This window comes from Populus nigra, chromosome 4, assembly GCF_951802175.1.
Source record: "Populus nigra chromosome 4, ddPopNigr1.1, whole genome shotgun sequence".
NCBI classification, from domain to species: Eukaryota; Viridiplantae; Streptophyta; class Magnoliopsida; order Malpighiales; family Salicaceae; genus Populus; species Populus nigra.
In genome coordinates this window covers 11,461,342-11,474,947 of record NC_084855.1, presented here as the reverse complement: position 1 = coordinate 11,474,947, position 13,606 = coordinate 11,461,342, and the positions used below count along the sequence as shown (strand labels likewise).

Sequence of the window (13,606 nt, the reverse complement as noted above, 5' to 3'; positions counted from 1 at the left end):
AACCCCTTCTCTCTGACTTGGGATTTGATTTCCGTTTCAGTCACACAGAGAGTAATCAGGCCCATCGGGCTTAGAGATCCCAAGTACTCACCTTTTGGGCAGGGTCGGTTGGACCGGACTGTAGTTTGTGCGTTGGTTGTGGACTGTGAAGCGAAGACCTCGTTTGGAAATGTAGCGGAAACGAAAATTTGCCAAAATTTAGATTTTTTTTTAAAAAAATTATTATTATTATTTTAAAATTGTTTTAATATATTAATATTAAAAATAAATTTTAAAAAATAAAAAATATTATATTAATATATATATATATATATTTAAAAATATTAAAAACAAACCACTAATAAAATCATAAACACTCGAAAATCAGTTATTGATAGGGATAAATGACGAGGGTCATCAGGTCAACCTCAAGTTTTTTTATAAAACAAAATGATGTTGTTTTGGTTAAAAAAATAAATAGTCAACGATTACAACCAGGTTACTGGGTCAACCCGCCGGATTATCTGAGTTTTTGACTTTTTTTATTTTTTATTAAACTCAACCCGATTCCAGTTTCAGATCAGTCGAGTCCTGGATCGACCCAATAAGCCGTGCCGGGTTTTAAAATTATGAACACAAGTCGACTCAAATCTTTATATATATATATATATATATATATATATATATATGTATTTGTTTTTCAAAATTCATGGCTCAACATTTTTTTATTAAGAAGTGTACTTTGTTGGGTTTTTTTTATTGTCCTCTATGTCATCAATCTCAGCCTCATGAACATTGTGTTCTCATGAACATGGTAACACAGGTTGAATTTCATCTTCTTCTTTTTTAGGTTTTTTTTTTTTAATTTGTAGTTTTTGTTGAAAATTGATATTCTGCCTCTTTGTTTTTTTGACAGCGATGAGCAGCGGCAATGATGTACATCATGTGGGCTGAGATCCAAATTATTGTGACCACTCTCTTCCCTCGATGTCAAAACCTCCAGAGTCCAGAGGAATTGGGAAAAATAAGATTACGCTTACTCTGCTGCGAATCAGATGGATTTGGCAGGCTGTTTATGATACAGATATCACTGTCATATGAGAATCTCAGGCCATTTATCTAATATTAGATATTTCAGAGTTTTGGAGCAGAACATGCAGGACCAGTACTGAGGAATCTTGTAAATCTAGATCCGTAAATGAAGGTATACTTTGAATAACTGAGATATGTCTTCCACATGATGGCTAATGATTACTTTTTTCATGTGCAAAATACTGCTCGCCACCTTTGAATCTGGCAAAAGTTAGATGAGTTTAGTTCTCATTTCAAGACTTACGCTGTTTTTTATTTATTTATTTAATAATATGAATATTCAGACTAATTTGTGTATATCTTCGCTAATCTTATAAATTTTAAAGTTAACAACTATATAAATCTTCATTAATTATAAAATTTATAAGATTCGAACTAATAATTTTTAAAAAATAAATTTAAAACTGAACTAATTAAACTACATTCTTCAATATTTTTTATTTGAAGCATACCAACATTTTCTTATGATCTTTTAAGAATACGTGTTTCACTTTAGTTTTCTCACTATCATCAGAAGCTCTTGTCTTTTTTTTTTTTTTTGATGATTATTAGTTTTTAAAATTGTAGTTCCATCACCTAAATTTTCTTCACCGAATATTTACCATATATATTATTAATTTTATTAAAAATAAAATTTAAAAAATAAATAAAATATTATTTTAATATATTTTTAAATAAAAATTACTTTTAAAAAAACAATTATACTATTAAACTAACTCTAAATTGATTTCGGTTTTGCGAGAGCTAAGAGAATACAAAAAAGAAGAAGAAAGAGCCACATGAGGACATCGTGGGAGATAGCATTAAAAAAAGCAAAAAAAAACCCATTCACTCGTTCACTTTCTAAGAAACCAAACAAATAAAATTAAACAATCCATCCACCTCTCCGTCACTCGTTCCACCTCCAATTAGCAAAAAAAAAAAAAAAAAAAAAACCAAAAAATTCCTTCCCTTCAAACCCCTCACCTCACCTCACTAGCCATCAACAATGGCAACCCATGATCTTGAATCCCCTCTCCTCTACTCACAACTTTCTGATTCTCCACATCTAATCCTCTCCGTTCCAGACTCTGACTTCTCCATTCAACAATCTAATAACAACCACCACAACCACAACCACAACCCTAGCCCTAACCCCAATACTTCTTCTCGCAACCCTTTTGAATTCCTCGGCTCAGATGGATTATCAGTACCCGCACCATCGACCCTGGATCCGTTTAAAAATGATACGCCTTATATTGAGGGATTATATGAATTGATTAAGATTGTGATTTGTTTGCCAATTGCAATTGCAAGATTGGTGCTTTTTGGGGTTTGTTTGGCTATAGGATATGTTGCAACAAAAATTGCATTAGAAGGATGGAAGGACATGCATAATCCTATGCCCAAATGGAGGTCTAGGTTAATGTGGGTCACTAGGGGTTGTGCTCGCTGTATTTTGTTCTCTTTTGGGTATGTTAAATTTCTCTTTTTAGGGTCTGTTCGATTGCTTAAAGGATTTTTTTTGTGCGCGCGCGATTTATTAGGGTTAGTTGTTTTCAGTTTTGGTTATTTAGTTGATGGGGATTGAAGTTTTTTTTTTTGGAGGGTTATGTTGAATTAATTTAATTAATGACCTGTTTTTTATAGAAGTTTGAAACTTTCTGGTCTGCTTAGTTGTTGGAAAAAAGAATTGATTTTTTTATGTGCTTGATGGGGTTTTGATTATTAATATTGTGGGCATTACTTGTAGGAAACAATGGGGATTTTATATTCTTAAAGAATTGACTTTTATGCGATGCTCGATTGAAGGTAATTGATGTGATTTGTTTTGTGGTTTGGTTGGTGTTGCAGTTATCATTGGATTAAAAGAAAAGGAAAGCTTGCTCCAAGGGAAATTGCACCAATCGTTGTGTCTAATCATGTATCATATATTGATCCAATTTTTTATTTTTTTGAATTCTTCCCTACAATTGTTGCGGCCGAGTCACACGATTCTATGCCCTTTGTTGGAACTATTATTAGAGCAATGCAGGTAATCTTATTGCAAACCATCACATTAGGTGCAATTGACTGGGTTTTTTTACGCCCCCCCCCCCCCCCCCCCAAAAAAAAAAAAAAAAGAGTAAATAAATAAATAATTGTTTTTAATTGGCACTTTTCTTGTTTTGCTGTGTTCACAGGTGATATATGTAAATAGGTTTTTGCCATCATCAAGGAAGCATGCTGTTAATGAAGTAAAGGTAGAAAGTTTCTATAATGTTTGCTAGTTTATGCTTCATTTATTTAATAATATTAGTGGTTAGTGAATATTGAATAACATTAATTATCTAATGCTCAGATTCATGAAAATGCACCTAATTTGTGAATGCTCTTTTCTGTCTGGATGTCTTAAACTTGTCACTGTGTTGTTTCAGTAGTAGTCCCAGTAGATCTTGAAAACCTAACAAGTCTATAAAATTGGGAAATCCAGCAGGCATATTATGCTTAGTTTGCAAAATAAATCTAAATAATTTTATCAATTTATAAGCTATTTGATACAGAAATGTGCTTTCAAGATCTGAATACAGAGAAAAGCTTCATGTGATAAATTTCCTCGAGTGCTTTTGTTTCCTGAGGGAACGACTACTAACGGAAAGGTTCTTATTTCATTCCAACTTGGAGCGTTCATCCCTGGTTATGCAATTCAACCCATAATTGTCCGCTATCCCCATGTTCACTTTGATCAATCTTGGTATGACTTTCTTCATACATGGAAATTCCTTATTGACTGTCTAGCCTGTCTCTAATGGTGTTTGGTCAACCTTACCATGTTTTCTGTTTTTGTTAGGGGGAATATTTCTTTGGGAATGCTCATGTTTAAAATGTTTACACAGTTTCACAATTTTATGGAGGTATGCTTTCTTGTTACCTGTTAAATATGATCCTGGGTTACGTTACCATGTAATACAGTGACCTTAAGCTCTTATACATTCAAATAATTGTAATGATTCATTTTAAATTGAACAGGTAGAATATCTACCAGTTGTTTCACCCCTTGACAATTGCAAAGAAAATCCTGCTCATTTTGCCAAGAGGGTAAGTAATTGATTTAATTAGTTTACTTTCATTTTTTTGATTGATTGGACTTTTTTAAATTTCATTTTCTTGTTCTTGACGTGCAAATGCTTAGTATACTGCTGCTCGTTATGGACCTGTATTGTTTTTTTATTTTTCTATACGCATCTGTATTCCTTTGATGTTTGCTAATACTGATACATTGATAAATATGAATCTATGCAGACTAGCCATGCTATTGCATCTGCTCTCAATGTTGTTCAAACGTATCACTCTTACGGCGACATGATGCTTCTCATGAAAGCATCCGAGTCGAAGCAGGTATAACATCTCTTTGTCAGCATCTGCCTCTCAAATTTATCTTGCTTATGGGTTTGCACCACAATGTGAAGTATTTGATTGGTGTGTTTAGGGAATGAGCATGAAAGAGTAATGATACAAGGTTGACTTAAGAATACCTGGTTTGCTTTGTGTTTCCAGGACTTAACAACTCAAACTGCTTTTAAGTCTGGAGTTCTAAGCTTACACCTAATAAGTCATAACTTCTTTATGTGATGATTAGACATGAAAAAAATTAGAAAGAAATATTGGTGTTGGTCCAGTGTGGCCTTATCTCGAGTTCCTGACACTGAGGGACTGGACATCTCAAATCCTTTGCTACTCTTGAGCTGAACTGGACATTTTCCTCATTTATTGGCAACCATGTCTTTTCTGTTTGGTGTAAAAACAAGTATTACATCAAACTGGCTTTATGTTTCTCGTGTGTATATAATGTGTTTGCCGCATCTTGCTAGCATAGTTATTGCATGATGGAGCTTTACATATCAATGTGTATTAGTCTGATTAATTTGTTTAATGCAATAAGAAGTTGACATTGTTGTCAGAGGAACTAAAAGGTAGTGGAATTCATGCTGATATTTCATTTTTCTCGTGACATTGTTTTACAGGAGAAGCCCTCAAGTTATATGGTTGAAATGGCTAAGGTGGAATCAGTAAGTATTTTGATTCAAATGCTTTTAATTTGAGTTTCTTGTTAATTAAGAAAATTGAACCAGAATTATATATCTGATCTAGATAAAGGAATGAATTATTTTTCTCTGGGTGTTTTTGCCTTTTGTCTTTGGTTATGCTAAAATGGTCATGTTCTAATTTTGAATTTTCTTCCTTGTAACTGTAGCAAGACACCTGTGGGTGCTTGTCTGATAAGCTGGTAAAGTCACATGTGGTTTCGATACTAAAGACCCTTTCTCACCTCTATTTGGGGTTTCCAGTGAGGATGAGTGCTTTCATAGAAATAACACAGCAGCAAAATCATTTTCAGATATTGCTCTTACCTGTAGTTATGAAGTAATTGACAATGCAGGATGGATTTTCCTGAAGATTGCTGGGGAAAAAGAAAGAAGAAAGAAAATCGATCCTCATATTTCATGGTTGGGATTGTAGTATAAAAGCTAACTTGTGTTTTTTGGGTGATTGTGTGAGTGAGTTTGAGAGATCAAGATGAATTGGTTGCTGCTCTTTACTCTGAAAGTAGCTCACGAATTATTCAGATAAATTGTGCTTGGCCATGTTTTTGGTAACATGAGTTTCTGCAATTTGAACTACATAGCATTTGCACATCTTTGCTTCATTCTAATGTATCATTTTCTTAAACCCATTGAGTTGCCAGAGCATGTGGTTTCTGCAGTGCACAAGTAAAAAACTAAGTCCTGTAGTTTTTTGAAAAAAAGGCTTTGCATCATTCTTATTTCCTATTCACAGCTTATCTTACCATATTTTTACTGATGTGGTTATTTTGTTTTTTCAGTTGTTTCATGTAAGCAGTTTGGAAGCTGTGGACTTTCTGGACAAGTTTCTGTCTATGAATCCAGATGCCAGGTATTGAAGTTTTCTGAACTGAGGAATTTATTTCATGATTTAGCTTTTGATTGAAGGATACTTGAATTTAGAGGCTACTGTCTAGTTATGGACCACTAAAGTGGGGTCATGGGATGAAGAATTTGATGACAGTTCCACCCTTTAGCATTCAACTACTCAGACTACTCAATTCCCTGGCAAGCACCCCCGGGTGGAATTCTTGCACCTCTTGAACTCAGTGGCAAAACTGAAGACTGTCAAGTTCCCTTGACTGTATTGTTAGATAATTTGATGCAGTGTTTGAATTGTGGCTTCCCACTTTCCTGTGTTTGATTTGCCATTCTAGCTCTTTGAGCTGTTAAGTAATGTTGTGGTGATTCCTATTTTCATTTTTCTTTATTAGGATGAATATCATGTTTATTTGATTTTATATATGACTGCCTGCCCTCCTTCCAGGCATTGTAAGTAGGCTTTCTCTTCTCATCTGTCTCTCAATTCTAGTTGTTCTACAAGTCTGCAAGTTAATGCGGGAACATGCTTCCATGTTATGCTGTCCATAACTTTGGGTTTATTCTTTTATGATGTCCATAAAATATGGTTTATTCTTCTTCTTTGTTGCTGACTGCTATGCTTAACATTGTAATGGTTTGACGATGCATCTAAAGTTTTAATTGAAAACACTGAAACTCTCATTCGTGACTATGATCATTGAAGTCCTTTTGTTTTTTCTTACTGTGATAGCAAATGCTTATGCTCTGACTCTTTCTTTCTACAGTGGTCGTGTTAAATTCCATGACTTTTTGACGGCTTTGAGAGTGAAGACTTGTACACTTTCAGAAGAGGTTAGTTATCCTGAAAAGTAGATTTTTGTGTAGGGCACTCAAATAAAAAAATTGTGATCTAACAATATTTGAATTAATGTTCTTGCTCATGGCTTTCTAGTTTATCTCTCTTGACTGGGTTGTGTTAAGGGTAAACAAATTGAAGATTATTATTGTACTGTGGAATGGAAAATGACCAAAGCAGCAAGGCTATATCATTTAATCATTGACAAGAAACAAGGATAATCACTTGTGCCATATGAAATTTTTTTGAACTCTTAATATATGAAGTTTGATGTATGTAATTTATAATTGAACAGGCTGCAGATCATTATTTTTAAACTATTCTCATGCACATGATTCTGCACTTTCTTGAGCAATAAGTGAGTTTTGTTGGATTGCAGTTATTTGGGTTCCTTGACGTAGAGAAGAAAGGATCAATTACATTCAAGCAGGTAAATTTGCCCTTATTTGTTTCATCTTTGCCATTAACGCAGTTCACCTGCTTGAGTTAATAAGTTCAATTATCATTAGAATGGGTACTGTAATCAATTTGAGATCATAGAGACCTGAGCAGCTACCAGTTGTGTGCCCATATCAGTGACTGCTTGCTAACTTTTCTGAGACAACAGAATCTATGGCACATTGGTAGGCAAATGGAAACCCAAGCTTCTTATCTCTCACTGAACTTAGAGATCTATGGAGTTTTATTTACAGATATTTGGCAATCCATGATCTTAAGACCAAGATTAAAGTGCTCAACCACTAGCTTCTGATGGATCCTTGAATACTCTTAACTTCATCCACTAGACTCACTGGAGTTTTACTCCATTTTGATGGTGCAAAATTTTGGGTTTTTTAAAAAAAGATGCAAAACAATGTAGCTTGTATTTTGGCCGCTGTGAACTCAATGTAAAAATGGTCCAAACTGACAGCTTTTGGCTGCTGTTTAATCCAATGCAAAAAGGGTCTAAAGATAATTATCTGCTCCTTTCTTTATCCTTCTTTCCCAGAATTTATTATATTTATTGGATTTCCGAATACTCTGCAAGAGCAAAGTCAATGTAAAAGTGGTTCAAATTTTCAAATGTATTGATCCACTACTGTTTTATTTTAGTTTTTTTGAATTATTTCTGTACTAATTGGAGCTCCATTTGATGCAAGAGCAAACTTAATGGATATTTAGCAGATAACACACTGCGCTTAAATGAATAAGAAAATGCTTGTGGTATGGGCCTACAACATATATGTGCTACTCAAATGGAAAAGGAACACTTTTTTTAGATGTCTACAAGGATTTCCATTGCCAGAAATGACTGCAATCATTGATATTATGGTAACTGTCCACTAACAATTTTTGGCTGAAGGGATTGTGTGAAACTATGTTTTGATAGTCTCACGATATGCGGCTGGCTTTACATGATCATATAATTTGTTCCTTGCAGTTTTTGTATGGATCAGCACATGTCATGACGCAACCATTATTCCGGCAAGCTTGTGAACTAGCTTTTACTGAATGTGACACCGGAGGTCATGGTCTAATTTCAGAGCAAGAAGTATATTAATCCTTTCCTTTACTTGTCAATTTACTTATCTTTCATTCAGGAGAATCCTTGCACATTCTTGGTTTCTGTTGTGTTTTGATCAGTTGGGAGATACGATAAGACTAGCAATCCCAAACTTGGATGAGGATGAGGTAAACAGTTGGCTGATCTGTCTAATTTGTTGTAAATGAAATCCTTTTTGTGGGATTATTAATTGGATTATTATGGTAGCTGCATTCAAATTTTTGCGAAGAGACTTGTTCAATTTGATTTGCATAATATCTTCCATCCAATTTGTCTTTATTTGTTCTCTAACAAAAAAGAAAGAATAGTTTTTCATAACAAAATGTGTATTCCCTGTTTACTCGCAGATCCATGAGCTCTTCAATGTATTTGATACCGATGGTGATGGGATTGTTAGCAAGGATAGTTTTATTTCTTGTCTAAGACGGAATCCTTTGCTGATTGCACTTTTTGCACCTTGTTTGGTGCACAAGGACTCATCACAAGGTGGTTACAGGATCCTGGAGATTGTATGACAGCATGTGTTTCAGGCTTCTTGTTGGGCTGTCGCATTTTGTGTGCTCAATTCATACCTCTTGATGGCTTGGTTTTGTTCTGAAGAGGATTTCAGGGTTAGAAGGGGTGAGAGAGGCAGGGACTGTTTTTAACCTTGCCGCTGAATACAGTGTCCACGAGAGTTTTGACTAGCCAGAAAAGTTCCTCTGTTGTATTTTACTTGGTTGTTGAACTTTGTTCTCTGTCTACCAGCGGTAGAGAAATGAAAGCATTTGCATTTTTTTTCCTTGTTAAAAGCTAGCAAACTGAAATTCATCCAAATTGAGATGGTCGGTCAGCTTTCATGTCAATAGATAGATGTACGATTGAAATAAAATGATTTGGTCATGAGGATGTAGTAATAACTAAGGCATCTAGTAGCCATGACTGATCGTTTGAAAGAATTTTGGACGTTCTGACAAAAAGAAGAAAAGAATGTTCCATTTTTTAAAAAAAGAAGAAATACCTGACTGAAAAATCTCCGAATTTATCTGGGCCTGGTGCTAATAGCCACCACATCGTCCCATTTGTGGATTTTATGCATGAAAAGATAAAGAGAACAAAAGGCAACCGCGTGAAAAGCAGAGACCCGTCAAGAGGAGTATGTGGGCCTCTCTTTGGTGTGTGGGAATATATAGGGTATTGGCTGCACGTTAAGCCAAGACAATACCTCATTCATAGCTTCCTGTTATTTTCGTTCACGTGTTTATGGTGGGCATATTGTTCATGACAAGGCGAGGGAGGAGGAGCAACTGGTCCCCAGTGGCGAGAATCTGCCTTGCATTAGCATGCCAATCACTTCCTTCGCTATGCCCTTCTTTGTTGACTTATGTGCTCGTCTTACCATCAATTATTGTGGTTTAACATTTACTTTGGCTTGATAAGTTCAACATACATTTGCACATGTTTAACGCATAACTTCAGTTCAACAACTTGAAATAATTATGTGAATTGAGGTTGATTGTAGCTTTGATATGCAATTAACATTCATTGTATTAGGAGGGAGGGCTCGGATCGATCATGGTTCATGTCTTTGACAAAGGTAGCGATTTTCTTATATTAACAAAAACTAATTGTGCATGAAAAAAACATTGTAGACCGTACTCATTTGTATTGTTTACTGAAAGAGTGCAATAAAGTCTGTCTTTCCTCTAAAAATATAACATGCCTTGATATTGAGGGTATTTTACAGGACCCATTGATCATTAAATGATTGACCAGAAATGTATATGTATTTTATTTTTATTTTTTAAACACAGTATAACGACAAAAATATTATTAAAAGCAAAAAAAAAAAATTTGTCCTCAATAAACTTTTTAGTCTTTTCACTATGATTTTTTTGTAATTTTTTTTGTAATTATAAGATAAGTTAAGGGGGAATTTAGTATTTGACTAATTATAAAAAATAAAAATAAAATACACAATAAAACAACCGGAATACCCTTAGAATTAATTAAATTAAAATTAGCCTCAAAGGGGTTTTTTTTGTATTTTCACAATGATTTTTTTCGCTATTATCAAGTCAGCTAAGAGGTAATTTGATCTTTGACTAAATATATTTTTTTAAAAAAAAATGAGGCACCCACGCCCTATAGGTGACGTGGGTGATGTATCTTGACAGCCAAAACCCACCTTTGTTAATGACTAAGCAATAATACATTGTTTACTACATTTATAAGAGATCAAGTTTTGACCAAGAAAAATAACGTAGCCACACTTAAACTCTCTATTATCAACACTACTAATCCATTTAAAATTGTTAAACTCATTAAGAGACAGAGACATCACTTTGATAATTCAAGTGCCAACAAAAAGAGGAGGTATCATATAGATAACACAAGCTATGATTAATTACCAATCAATAAATATCGATGGGAGAATGCATATATTGACATACCTTATTAACTACGAAACATATATTAGGTCATGTGAATTTGAGATACTAGAATACACCCACTAATTGTTGTAGTTGGGTAGGATTGGGATAAGGGAACCAGTTGATTTGGATAAAAAAGAACTCACTACAATAGGAGCAACAATTAGTTTACACTCAAACATTCTAGTTTTCTCCAAAAGTTTAGCAATGTAATATTGTTATGAAAGAAAATAAACCATATATAGTGGAAGAAACCTTAATGCTAAGAAAATAGCGAAGTGAACCAAGGTCATGAATGGAAAACTTAGTACAAAAAAGAGTAATAAAATGCTAAAGAAAGACAATATTATCACTAGTAGGTAAAGTGTCATTAACATTAACTAACATAAATATTGTAGCCTCGACAAAATAAAGAATGAATAAGAAAATATCAACTTTGGAACTATGAAATTCAAAGAAACTAAGAACCGACTAAGCTAATCAAACCATACACGGGGTGCTTATTTTAGACCATAAAGAGAACATTTTAGTTTGGAAACATGGTTTGGGTAACTGAGGATCAACAAAGCTATGAGGTTGAGCCATAAACACATTCATATCAAGAAATCCATTAAGGAAAGCATTACATACATCAATTTGATGAACCAACTAACCTTGACTGACATCAATATTGATCATTGTCTGAATAGTGCAATGCTTCATCCATCTACAACCTACCATGTTCATAGTCATATCATATGAGGGGCCACATGTCTTTAAAAGACAAGGCATAAATTTCAGCAACCATAACATATATCTACTTAGGTCATTACTTAACCTTAGTAAAACATGATGTTTTCAGGAAGGTATAGATGACTACCTTTTACAAATTTAAATAATCCATGGACAATTAAAAAAGGATAAATTTAAGATTTTTAAGACATATAGTTGTTTGTAAGTTTCAAATATAGATAGTGGTAAGCATGTTGAAGGTTGATACGGATAAGACCAATGCCATTAGGATTGGTAGAGGGTGGATAGATTTACCATGGTTTGTGATATGGAAGACATGTTTATGAAGTAGCCACGTGTGCAGTTATGCAATAGGCTTAAAATAATAATTGCGGGATGAGAGAAAGAAGAGAAAAAAGTAAAATAAATATTGATATTGCAAAGTAGTTTTGTTTTGATGCAAAAATTAATGGTTCAAATGTTTTAGAAATTAGGCTCTATTACCATTATATAATATGAGAGAAAAGCAATGAAAAGAAAGAGAAAAGAGGCATCGAGAGTTTCAAAGAAATTTTAGAGGCAAGATCTAGAGGTATATAAAAATAGATGTTTCTTATTTGGACTAAAAGTTATGTAGTTTCAAGATAACAATCTATAATGATTTATTTATCCTAAAATGTATTGTTATATTAACAATAATATTTATTTTTTTATTTTTTTATATCGTTGTCCTCGATCAATACCAATGCATACTAGTTTATCATTACTCATTTATGCATAGACATTTTTTAGTAGATAATCATTCAAGATCAAATATTATGATTATTATCTTTTTTTAATAATCATTACTTGAAAGGAAAAAAGATTTACAAATAAATAAATTGACCAACTTGTTACCTTCAATCGACACCTAAGAGTAATGACTTATAAATGTTTATTCACATTATGATTCATTGATTAATATTTTATCGAGACACTTATGTATTTTAAAAGAAAAATTTAATTTTAAAAACTAAAGTAGAAAAGATATGCTAACCTTAATCGATATCAAAAGTAACGACCTATGATGATTCATTTATGTTTGACACCGTAGGTGAGTAACAAATTAAGAACTAATATTTTTTAATTTAAAAAATGAAGTCTTGATGATTATTTTTTATATTAAAATGGAATATTTTTTTAAAAGGTTAGAATATTTGTTTTTTCTAAGTAATGCATTTTAATATGAGCCAAACCTTTCGTGTGATGGGTCTTGTAACTAAAATACAAGACTCATCACAAACATGGAGAAATTAATATGCATGCATGATAAAAGGTATTTTTATATTATTTGAACTGAATGATGATATTAATAAATACTTATGCTATTGTGATGCCAAGGATGACATTGAAATGATTATAGATACATAAACCAAAAAACAAGATGTAATCTTGAAAGATTCAACTTAAATGCATTCTATATATATAGCTAACCTTAATGGTTTCGTAAAATGGACCATAATATAATAAATAAAGTAATGTTGATACAATAGATAATTGAGCCTAGAATAATATTTGATCATATTACTTTAATAAGAACCACCAATCTCGCACGGAATAAATGAAGAATATAAGAGTTTTTTTAAGTAACGATCTATGATGGTTCATTTACTTTTAACACCATAAGTGAGTAACTAACTAAAAATGAAGTCTTGATGATTTTCTTTATAAAAAGGAATATTTTATTAAAAATGTTGAAATGTTTGACTTTGCTAAGAAATGCATTTTAATGTGGGCCAAGTCTTTCGTGTTATGGGCCTTGTAATAAAAATACAAGATGCACTGCAAATATGGATAAATGAACATGCATGTATGATAAATTTATTTAAGCTTGTAAATATCTCATCTATTTTTATTAATGTTTACAAATTTTTGTTATATTTTTTCATGTGTTGGGACATTATCCCACAAGAGAATCTGGGCTAGGTTAATATGACCCCATTAAGGTCTTATGAATGTAAGTGAGAATATTTGGGCTCATTTTTTCATGTAATTAAGTAGAATAGGTCAAATCTCAAATTGTTTGTTACCATCCTCTCGACTTCAACGAACACATTATAAAAGTGAGGATTGAGATTTGATGTTAGAAGCA

At 33.0% G+C, this 13,606-nt stretch overlaps 1 protein-coding gene across 4 annotated transcripts; it reads left to right on the top strand.

The window, feature by feature from the left end:
- Window positions 1-1,905: 1,905 nt before the first annotated feature.
- On the top strand, window positions 1,906-9,144 carry LOC133691288 (lysophospholipid acyltransferase LPEAT2-like). Of its 4 annotated transcripts, none has more exons than XR_009841633.1 (14): window positions 1,906-2,523; window positions 2,905-3,085; window positions 3,234-3,293; window positions 3,621-3,784; window positions 3,881-3,944; window positions 4,060-4,128; window positions 4,333-4,428; window positions 5,055-5,099; window positions 5,915-5,985; window positions 6,740-6,806; window positions 7,190-7,240; window positions 7,950-8,121; window positions 8,231-8,481; window positions 8,701-8,802. XR_009841633.1 is itself a non-coding variant. In XM_062111720.1 (14 exons), exons 1-14 carry the CDS (start codon window positions 2,060-2,062, stop codon window positions 8,866-8,868), a joined length of 1,659 nt encoding a protein of 552 aa, XP_061967704.1. In that variant the 5' UTR covers window positions 1,915-2,059; the 3' UTR covers window positions 8,869-9,144. The 4 variants fall into 4 exon arrangements, 2 of the variants coding, with proteins under 2 accessions (XP_061967705.1, XP_061967704.1); XR_009841634.1 differs by lacking the exon at window positions 8,701-8,802 and having other exon boundaries at window positions 8,231-8,341; window positions 8,434-8,452; XM_062111720.1 differs by lacking the exon at window positions 7,950-8,121 and having other exon boundaries at window positions 1,915-2,523; window positions 8,231-8,341; window positions 8,434-8,481; window positions 8,701-9,144.
- Window positions 9,145-13,606: the final 4,462 nt, after the last annotated feature.

Bases quoted from the DNA above. Each gene is read 5' to 3' on its own strand.
- LOC133691288 (XM_062111720.1), top strand. From the start codon at position 2,060: ATGGCAACCCATGATCTTGAATCCCCTCTCCTCTACTCACAACTTTCT. The intron at 3,086-3,233 runs GTAATCTTATTG...CTGTGTTCACAG, and splicing joins CTATTATTAGAGCAATGCAG to GTGATATATGTAAATAGGTT. The intron at 4,129-4,332 runs GTAAGTAATTGA...GAATCTATGCAG, and splicing joins CTGCTCATTTTGCCAAGAGG to ACTAGCCATGCTATTGCATC.